This window comes from Vulpes vulpes, chromosome 14 (assembly GCF_048418805.1).
Source record: "Vulpes vulpes isolate BD-2025 chromosome 14, VulVul3, whole genome shotgun sequence".
Lineage (NCBI taxonomy): Eukaryota > Metazoa > Chordata > Mammalia > Carnivora > Canidae > Vulpes > Vulpes vulpes.
Window position 1 is genome coordinate 117735344 of NC_132793.1, and position 10964 is coordinate 117746307.

General features: G+C 51.7%; 1 protein-coding gene across 1 annotated transcript; it reads right to left on the minus strand.

Moving 5' to 3' along the window:
- Window positions 1-458: 458 nt before the first annotated feature.
- DRD5 (dopamine receptor D5) lies at window positions 459-2828 on the minus strand. The gene has a single exon (XM_072737781.1). It carries the CDS (start codon window positions 2438-2440, stop codon window positions 1016-1018), a length of 1425 nt encoding a protein of 474 aa, XP_072593882.1. The 5' UTR covers window positions 2441-2828; the 3' UTR covers window positions 459-1015.
- Between the last annotated feature and the right edge of the window lie 8136 nt (window positions 2829-10964).

Below are 10964 nucleotides of genomic sequence, written 5' to 3' on the forward strand. Positions count from 1 at the left end.
GATTCAAGACTGAGAAAGATTCGGCTATTATTCTGTATGACTTTTCAATGAACTAATAGCATCTACCTAGGAAATGGGAATATTCTTGTATGTTATTTTTAAAAAGGAGATTCCAAATGAGAAAAAATATATTAGAATTTCAGGCCAGAGAAGTCCCTACTTGATACTTTGTGGCACTGAAGCCAGCTCTCAGCACAGACTTGAGATGTGTGTATCTAAAAAAAAAAAAAAAAAAACCTACACACATGCACACACACACACAACAAAACCTGAGAACTGGATGCTCTTCACGGTCCTTGCTCCTGTGTGTACCTGTAAGGACAACCTGTATGCAAAGAAAATAAAGATGTCCTTCCAGACCAAGCCAACATCTACCCTGATATTAAGGATGCTCTCATGGTTTCTCCAGGAACTATCCTGAAAACCAATCTGGCAAAGCAAAGATAATCACCCCATAATCCACATAATTTGTGTTTATTAGACACCAGAACAAATCAGAAAGTGTTGCTCAGCTGTTGTAAAGACACACACAGAGAGCAGAAATTGCATAAACAAAGGGCCACAGGAAGCTGGATACAGGAAAGCCACACACACACACCCCATCAGTGCAACACACACATAGAACCTGTTGTCTAAAAATCAACTGAACAAAAATAAGTCACTGATCAATCCATTTGTTTAAAGGGGGGGGGGGGCGGGCATATTTTTTTAAAGACCAGCTGCTGTTTTTTTTTTTTTTTAATCAAACACCACCTTCTCTTCTCTAACCGAACCATTGGTCCATTTCTGCTCGACTGGGGTATATTTGACTGAGTTTATGTCAAACACTTCTGCCAACTCCTCAAACAGCAAATCAGTCTGGTGAGGCTTCTCAGCACACGGGCGACTACAGACACAGACACAGAAAATGTGATCAACTGAGCAGCACTGGAGATGTATCTGTGAGTGTGTATTCCGCATGCTGGTTAGTGTCTGTGCAGTTATGTAGATCCAGGAGGGGCGCTTCTTAGGCAGTTTAATGGATTCCGTTTGGGGTGAAAGGTGTTATTTTGCCCAACGAAATCTCCCCCTCGCAGTCCAGCTCCCAGAGGGACTCGGCAGCAGGGTCACCATCGGGGGACGCCTGAGAGATCCGGGACATGCGGTCGAAAGGGCTCTCCTCCTCCTTGTCCACCTCCCCGTCCCCCGGGGTCACGGCGTTGGGGATCATATGGATGTAGGCAGCTGCGACCTCCTTGTGGAGGACGGTGTCCTGGTTGTAGGAGATGAGCTCATTGCTGATGTTCACTGTCTCCACGGGGGTGCGGGCGCACAGGTGGCTGCACCCCAGCAGCTGCGCAAACACCTTCCGGAAGTCAGCGTTGAAGGCGTAGATGACCGGGTTGAGCGAGGAGTTGGCCCAGCCGAACCAGACGAAGACGTCGAAGGTGGTCTCGCTGACGCAGGGGAAGCCCGCCCGAGGGCCCTCGGGGCGTCCGCTGCAGAAGGGGACCATGCAGTTAAGGATGAAGAAGGGCAGCCAGCAGCACACGAAGACCCCCATGATCACCGACAGGGTCTTGAGGACTTTGGTCTCCTTCTTGATGGATGCCCGCAGGCTGGTGTCAGGGGCACAGGCTGCGCGGCTGCGGCAGCTCTGCGCGTGCTCCGCGGCGCGCTCCAGGGAGGAAATCCTGCGGATCTGCACCTGGGCGATGCGGTAGATGCGCGTGTAGGTCACGATCATGATGGCCACGGGGATGTAGAAGCTGATGAGCGACGAGGAGATTGCGTACGTGCGGTTCAGGCTGGAGTCACAGTTTTCCGCCCTCGCCTCTGGCTCCCCGGCGTCCTCCCAGGGCGTCCCGTTGGCCAGGACCGAGGGCGGCTCCACTCCGCCCCAGGGGTCCGCCTTGTCCCTGTGCCAATGCAGCTGAACCGGGATGAAGGAGATGAGAATGGACAAGGTCCAGGCCAGGCCCACCATGACCAACGCCACCCGCTGGGTCATCTTGCGCTCATAGCGGAAGGGCCTGGAGATGGCCCAGTAGCGGTCCACGCTGATGACGCACAGGTTCAGGATGGAGGCGGTGGAGCACATGATGTCGAAGGCCACCCAGATGTCGCAGAAGGCCCCAAAGGGCCAGTACCCGGCCACCTCGGCCACCGCCTTCCAGGGCATGACCAGCAGCGCCACGAAGAGGTCGGACACGGCCAGAGACACGATGAAGACGTTGGTCATCTTGGCGCGCAGGTGGCGGCTGCGCACGATGGCCGCGCACACCAGCACGTTGCCCAGCAGGGTCCAGACGATGAGCAGGGTCAGGAGGCCGGCGGTGACCACCTGCGCGGGCCCCAGCGGCGCCGCCCCCTCCGCGCCCCCCGCGGCGCCCCGCGGCGCCCGCTGCTGCTGCCCGAACCGCGCCCGGTACGCGGAGCCGTTGCGCCCCGGCGGCAGCATGTCGGGCTCGGCGTCAGGGGCGGGCTGCGCGCGGTCCCAGCTTCGGCCTTGCGCCCCCCGGGTGACCCCATCGGGCACCCGGGGGCTGGCGCACCGGGACCCGCGGCTGAGGGATGCCCGCGCCCCGGGGGGGCCGCTCACCGTGCGCCGCGCCGGGGCCCCGAGTGCGCGGGGTCCCCTCTCGCCGCCTGCGGTGCCTGCGGGTGGGTGGCTGCGTTGCGCCCCTCTGGCGCGGGCGCTGGGCGCGGGAGGCCGGCCGGGGCGCGCCGGGCGGCGGTGGCTGCGGCTGTGTCTGGTTCGCAGCCGGAGCAGCGGAGAGCCAGCCGGCACCGAGGGGGCGGGGGCCGGGAGCGACCCGCCGCGGGCGAGCGCGGCGGCGCTGCCTGCATCCCGGTGTGCGCCCCGGGCCCGCGCCCCCGCGCAGCCGCCGCACCTGTGCCGGGGCGCCCACTCTCCGCGCTCTGCCCGCCGCCACAGTCTGGGGGCGACTCCGGAGGCGGGAGGCCACCTTCGGGCCAGACCCTCGCCCCGCGCCAGGGAGAACACGCCCTGGGGCGACCAAGAGGTCCCCGACCCAGCCCTGGTGCCCTAGCCCCAAACACATTTGGGGAACGGGGAGGCGGGCTAGGGATGGAGGAAATCCCTGGCCTCTGGACTGGGAAAGCGTGTTTGTGAGGCAGAGGGCAGCCTTGGCTTTCTCCCAGACCCAAGCCCCCAACTGAGACTTCATTCCTGGCTTGTGTGACCTGGAGCGCCCCAAACTTCCCTGGGTCTTGGTTTTCTCACCCACAAAATGGGCTAATGATTCCTCCTCCTCTCCGGTTCAGTGAAATCAGTCATCTAGGGAAAAAGCGTGCAGGAGGCCTGTCTCCTAGGAACCACTTCTCTTAAACTATCCCCACCCCACTCGTCCATTCTAAAAATTCAGGCTCGGGGATCCCTGGGTGGCTCAGCCGTTTAGCGCCTGCCTTTGGCCCAGGGTGCGATCCTGGAGTCCCGGGATCTAGTCCCACGTCGGGCTCCTGGCATGGAGTCTGCTTCTCCCTCCTCCTGTCTCTGGTCTCTCTCTCTCTCTCTCTCTCTCTCTCTCATGTCTATCATAAATAAATAAATAAATAAATAAATAAATAAATAAATAAATAAATCTTAAAAAAATAAAAAATTTAAAAAATAAAAATAAAAATTCAGGCTCAGCCTGACCTCTTGGGAGAGTCTTTATGCCCACCATCACCCCTGATCTTCTTCCCTTTGGGGATAATTTTGGATGAACCAGGAAGACAAGGAGGAGGAAGGGAGGCTCCAGCTAGCTGGAAGCCTCCTCCCTGCTGAACATCTTCAGTCTTTCTCTTTTATAACCTTGAGAAAGATGGATTAATATCTCAGTGCTTGACAGAAGTGAAAATTGAGGCTTGAACCGGTGGCCCAAAGTTTTGAAAAGAATGGCAGGAAGCCCTGGAGAGGAGAGCAGTGTTCCGGGCTCTTAACAAGCTTCCTCCCTCCAGCAAACAAGTTCTGCTTCTGAAGGGCCAAGTTTCTGCCTGGGGCTAAGCTCAGCTGAAGATAGCCGGGGAGAGAAAAGGCTGAGGCATCCAGCCACCCTGCCCTGAGGTCCAGAAACAGGGACTGGACTCTCACATCCCCTCCGTAATCTCTCTCCCCACTCAGACCTACAGGCTCCATTCACCTCAGCCCCCATCTGCACCTGCAAATGTCCCAGCTTTGAAGACTCAGCCTCCTTGGCCTTCTACAGCCTCTTCTCCCTCCAATCTTCTCTCCCTTCAGCACTTTCTGCTGCTGGAGGCAACAAGACCATCTGTCCAGGGTCCTGCACCTAAAGCTGGAGAGTCATATTTACATCCTCTCTCTCCCCATCTCCTAGGGGCAGGTCCACTCCTCTCCAGATGTCCCATCCAGGACTGTGTCTCCTCTAACCTGTTTCATGGTGGCACTATGCTAGCTTCCAGCTTCTGTCCCAATCCTCTGTGGCAGGCAGAGTGCTCCTTCTCAGATGTAATTGTGATCATGTCATTCCCCAGATGGAAAACCCCCGGTATCTCTTTGCCATCCCTGATCCTTAGACTGTCAGGTAAGCTCTTGGAAGTCTTTAACCATCTTCCCCTTGTTCCACATCTTCTCCTGCCCCTCCTCCTCGACATACAGTCTGGACTCAAGCCACTACCACCACAAAACACAAGCAAGCAAGCAAACGAAAAAATGCTAATTGTCATTTCCCTAGTGGGTCTTACAGCAATCCCTCCCCGTGGAGTGACCTCCATCCCATCCCAGTCTTCCTGGAGAACACCAACTTAGGATGTCAGAAGAGGACTTGGGTTTTAGAAACAGGTTTGAATTTCAATTCCTCATATTTTTATTTGGCAAATGCTTATTGAGCACCTGTTATATCTCAGATGCTGTTTTATTCACTGAGAATACAAGGGAGGATAAAAAATATAATGTCCCTTCCCTCTACAAGGTTATAGTCTAGTATTGGAGATGGACTTTAATACAAGAATTATCCAAATAGGGCAGCCCGGGTGGCTCAGCGGTTTAGCACCGCCTTCAGTCCAGGGCCTCATCCTGGAGACCTAGAATCAAGTCCCATGTCGGGCTCCTGCATGGAGCCTGCTTCTCCCTCTGCCTGTGTCTCTGCCTCTCTCTCTCTCTCTTTCTCTGTCTCTCTCTCTCTCTGTGTGTGTGTGTCTCTCATGAATAAATAAATAAAATCTTTTAAAAAAAAAAGAATTATCCAAATAAATGTACAATTGCAATGGTGACGGGTGCTGTGAAGGAAAAAGTGTAATCATGAGGGGTGACCTAGACAAGATATTTAGGGAAGTCCCTTTTGGGTTGAAACCACAGTTGCGTGGACCAAGGGGAAGACAGAAGGAAAGAACAGGCAGGAAGAGCAGGCACTTGCTAGCTGTGGGAACTTGGGCAAGTTTTTCTTTTATCTCTCTGTGCATCGGTTTCCTCCTCTACGACACAGGTTAATAATAGTAGGTTAGAAGGCAAGGGAGATGAGGCCAACACGTATGGTGTGCAAGACCCTTCCTTCACCCTCTGGCTGTGCCCTGGGTGCCCTGCAAGGGTTTCTGTAATGGAGCCAGAAAGTGGATGCACTATTGGACCTGAGAGGCTAGAGGAGGAAGGACTGGTCCCAGAAGGAAAAGACTGTGTTTGTCTTCAAAGCAATGAGCCCACAGGTGGCAGGGGTGGAGGATGGAGGGGGCTGGGGAGGCCTTGCAAGAACCTTTGTGGAAGAGCTGAGGCATGAAAGAGAACACAGGAAAGGCGAAGGGAATTTTAAAGGATCGCCTGTTGCCTTCACAGAACTTAAAAAAACTATTTGAATTTGGGGATTCTCTCTTGAACACAGCACAGCTGAGAGCCTGGGCCACATGGATCATGGCTTTGCAAGTTGCCTGGAGCGCTGGACTACACCGGGGCCTCTCCCTCCTCTGACAGCTCACCTAAGAAGCTGCTCTCCAGGAAGCCTAGCTGGCTTGTGGGCTGAGGCGCCCCCCCTGCCCCCGCAAGCTCCAGAGGACCCTGTGATACCTCGCAATGCAGCAGGATGATGCTGTATTGTTACCAGCCATGGACGTGGCTGCCAGCTCCTCTAGACTCTGAACTTCTGAAACCAAGGAACCATGTCTTATCCATGTCTGAATTCCCCAGGCCAACACAAAGAGTGGGTGCTCGGCAAATCTTTACTGATGGAAGAGTGGAAAAAGAGGGCTCCAGGCCCAACACTGTGACAGTAAGGGACACATGCTCACCACACATGATTGCATTTGTTTTCAGCCAGTTCTGACTCCCTGAATTTCATCTACTATTCATTCATTCATTCATTCATTCATTCAGCAGGGCTTTGCTGAGGACCTAGTATATGGAGAATCATAGCCCAGGTCACAGAGGCCTAGACCTTCTGGACTGAGCAGGTCCTGCTCCAGCAGACCCCTGGGTCGGCTTATAAGGCACCAGTTATGACACTGGAGGAGGAGGGAGGGGGAAGGAGGGGAGAGAGAGGTGGAGGAAGAAGGAGGAGGTAGGTGGTGGAGGAAGAAAAGGAATGAGGAAGAGTAGAAGCCTCTAGATCCATTAGTACCCTAGTCTTTGCAGTTTCAAAAGCCAGTAACTCACCTTTTGGTGAACGCTTCCCTGAGTTGAACTTCCCTTGTCACCTGCAACTGGAACAGCCCAGCCAAGCGCAAGGAACAAACACGGCTCGGTGGTGGCTGAGAACACGGGGATGGTCTGGCCGTTTGAGCAGGCAGCTTGGGGAAGGGCCACACAGAAGAGAGGACACCGAGCTGGAGGGTGCATGGAATCCACCAGCATTCCAGGTGGAGGGCACGCCTAACAGAAGGAACAGCGTGCGCAAAGGCTCAGAGGCACAGAGCTTCATGTGTGAAAGGGCAGATTCTTCAGAACTCTAGGGCTTTTCCCTCTGTTACACACAAAAAAACTATGTTCCTCATCATTTTTGGGAACAAGAGTTTTCTATCATTAAAACGCTATGCGTGCAAAGTAACGCCAGGCAGCCAGGTTGCTATAGCCCGTGTCTCTCCTGTCTTCACGGGGAGGGTTCCTGGAGCCATTTGTCTGCTGAGGATGATGGTTCCATGTGAGCAGTGGCTGACCTCTCTCACCCGGGCTCTTTCCCACATTTTCCAGAAATCTCTCATCATCCTGGGAAGCCAGACTCATCAGCATGGACTCTAAGCAAGCAGGTGGCCGATAAGCTCCCTCTCTTGTGTCATCCCAGCCACAGCCCTGCTCCAGAGGAAGGCATCAAGGAAGGGATCCTCCCCTACATTTGGCTCCTGCAAAATTGTACTAAGAGGATTTGCTTAGAACATTTTAGCATAAAGGGGGTTTCCCTAAGCCAGTCAGCAAATATTCTTCTGTTTGAACTCACTGATCCTCCTTCCTCCGAAGATATTATTTTCAATTGGATTTGCTTCATTGAGACAAATAGCAAAATCCACAGGAGTGACAGCCAGGATTTTGGTGCTCCTGCCACAGCTGGTATCAAAAGACTTAACTCTTTTATACCACACAAGCCTTGGTCCTTGGTTACAGGACACACCTGAGCTCCCCAGGGGCCAGCCTTGCCAGTGTGCTCAGCTTGGCTCAGCAGAGCTCAAGCAGAAAGGTAGAGATGAGCCACTCACATCCATCCTGTGGCCTCAAGCACAAGACCATGGATGCTGACCTGGAGGCTTCCTCTTCAAACCCAAGCATCAGTCCCTAGGTCTCCATTCCCTCCCAGCTCAGACACACAGGAGACATGGAGATGCAGGTGTGTCGACAAGACACAACCACCAATGTGAAGGGGCTCTCACTGGCCAAATTTGGGACAATATGAGCATCAGAACTAAAAGCGATAATAATGGATTATAATCTATTTGATAAAATGAGAATCTATGGTGATAAAAAAGGAATAGGAAGGAAGGAATGAGAAAGGCAGGAGAATGCCAATTACTGCCAAAGGAATAACAAAAAAATCACATTTTAGGGGCACCTGGGGGGCTCAGTTGGTGAAGCATCTGCCTTCAGCTCAGGTCTTGATCCCAGGGTTCTAGGATCCAGCCCTAAATCGGGCTCCCTGCTTCATGAGGAGTCTGCTTCCCCACCCAACCCCCCGCTGCCCACCACTGCCCCTGCTTTTGCACTCTCTTCTCTCTATATATGTGTGTGTGTGTGTGAAATAAATAAATAATAATAAAATCTATTAAAATATTTTTAAACATATTTTTAAAATCACATTTTGCAACTGGTAATAACTGATTTAGACAAAAATCATCACCTAGTACAAGGTTAGAGAGGAACAGAAGGGATGAAAGGGTGGTAACTTTATCGTCGAGAAACCTGGCAGGCCCTGCCTTAACAAGTAAAGACTTAACATGACCGGGATAGAACAGATGGACACCAGGTACCCTCTGCTGGGACACACCAGGGCACAGCATCCTTACCTAGTATCCTTGCCGCCCTGAGGAAATAGCAGACATGCCCAGACAGAGGAACTGTCAACAATTGACCTGAACTCTTCAAAGTACTGATGTCCCAACAGACAAAGAAAAGACAAGGAGCTGTCCCAGGTCAGAGGGGACACACAGGCATTCCAGTTGGATCAGGGGACAGACCCTCGAAGAATGTTATTGGGACAGTCGGCAAAATGATCATGTGGACTGTATATTCTACTACTATTGACAATTAAACCATTGACAATTGATAGTTACTGACAATGAGACCACCGTATGGCATCGATCCTAAATTGGCTGAATTCATTCACCTTGTTCTTGAAGAAGACAAGCTGAAACACCAGGGGGGAAAGAGCAGGATGCCTGCAACCGCATTTCAGTGCTTCAGGAAGAGATGAGTGTGTCATATCATATCACATCATATCACATCATGTCCATGTTGGAGAGAGAGAGCAATGTGGTCAAGAGCATTCGGTGGGTCTGGTGGAGGGTATATGAAAGTTCACCATCCAACAACTCTCCTGTAAGTTTGAAATTATTTTTTAAAAAAAGAAAATTTAAATAAACATATTGATTAGAAATGCTTTCAGCGGTGAGTAACAGAAAGCCTGCCTACTCATGGCTTTATGCAATAAAGACATTTAATCCTCTAACATAAATGGGAAATTCAGAGGGAACAGGCAAGGTGCTGGCGCAGAAGCTCAGTGACGCAACCAAGGACTCAGATTCTTTTTACCCCATGTTCCACCTTTCTCAGTGTTGTGGTTTTGTGTCCTTGGAGACTCAAGGTCCCAGGATGGCTATTACAGCTTTGGGCCTCATGACCAATTTCAAATTACAGGAGAAAAATGGGGAGAGGCTATCTGGGGGTGTTTTCTTAATGTGTCTCTTAGCTATCACCAGTGAAGAAGACCCTAGAAGGACCTTTGTCTTGTTAGCCAGAAGCAAACCCCATGGCTGCCCCTGACTACAAGGCAGACTGCGAACTGTTTCAAGTACCAGCCCAAGGGACACAGAATGCCTATGCTTGGCTTAAACAAACCAAAATTCATCACCAAAGACTGGGCACTTGGCTTCCCCCACCAAAATCAGGGTTTTCTTAGCAAGCAAAGGATTGTCGCTAAGAGGGCAGTTAACAGTGTGTGCCACAGTTAATATTTGTGAAGCTCCTGCTCAAGTCAACATTGTACCGATGAGGACTCAGTCCCCAACCCCGGGAGCTTGTAGTGTGTGTTCTTGAACAATCCCCATAACTCCCCCTCACAGCTCTCCATCCAGAGCATGGGAAGTCCCTTCAGAGCTCAGTAGGAAAGGATGCTGCAGTGTCACCTGGGTGGCTCAGTGGTTGAGCATCTGCCTTTGGCTCAGGTCATGATCCTGGGGTTCTGGGATCAAGTCCTTCATCAGGCTCCCCACATGGAGCCTGCTTCTCTCTCTGCCTATGTCTCTGCCTCTCTCTCTCTCATGAATAAATAAATAAAATCTTAAAAAAAAAAAAAAGGAAAGAATGTTGCAAAAGGAGACCTCACTGAGTTGATTCAGGTTTTTCCAAAAGGAAATACAGAAATAATTTTTTACCTGCCCAAGCAAATACCAAATAAATATGTGCCTTTTCTTCCTGAGCTTTCTGCCGTATTGAAACTATCTCCCAGCTCCCTTTTTTAAAAAAGATTTTATTTATTTATTCATGAGAGACACAGAGAGAGGCAGAGACATAGGCAGAGGGAGAAGCAGGCTCCATGCAGGGAGCCCGATGTGGGACTCAATCCCGGGATCACGCCCTGAGCCAAACGCAGGCACTAAACTGCTGAGCCACACAGGGATCCCCTCAGTTCCTATTTTTATCTCAAAAGATCATCAATGAGGCACCTGGGTGGCTCAGGTCATGATCTCTGGGTCCTGGGATGGAGCCCCGCATCAGGCTCCCTGCTCAGCGAGGAATCCGCTTCTCCTTCCCCCTGCCCCTCCCCCTGCTTGTGCTCTCTTGCTCTCTCTCTCTCTCTCTCTCTCTCTCTCTCAAATAAATAAAACATTTTTTTAGAAAAAGATCGTCATCCATTTCTTTGTCCATTCAACTATTATTATGAAGCTCCTCCTCTGCTGGCAGAGGAGACACAGCTGGGGACTCAAACAGGCATTGTCCCTTCTTCTTGAGGCTTATAGTAAGTGGTCAGACAATCCCACACGTAATTGTAGGATTAACAGGTGCAATAGTCATGATGAAAAAAAGCTAGTTTGTGTCGTGAACGTTAATAACACAGACGCCAGAACTGATCTAGGGGTGAGTGAAGACTTCCCGGAGAAGCTGTCGTTTGGTTGGAGATCTACCAGAGGAGTTGAATTAACTAAGTGAAGGGCAGAGGAAGCAGCAAGTGCTAAGGCCCTGAGGCAGGAGGGGACATGCCACGTCCAAAGAACTAAAGAAGCTGGTCAGTGTGGTGGGGCACAGAGCGGAAGTGAAGCACAAGGGAAGGCTAGAGATGTGGGCAGCAGAGACCACAAGGACCCCTGGGGGACCAAGGCAGGGATTTTGCTTT

What these genes read in the sequence shown, in the direction of transcription:
- DRD5 (XM_072737781.1), bottom strand. Translation starts at nt 2,440, where the DNA reads ATGCTGCCGCCGGGGCGCAACGGCTCCGCGTACCGGGCGCGGTTCGGG.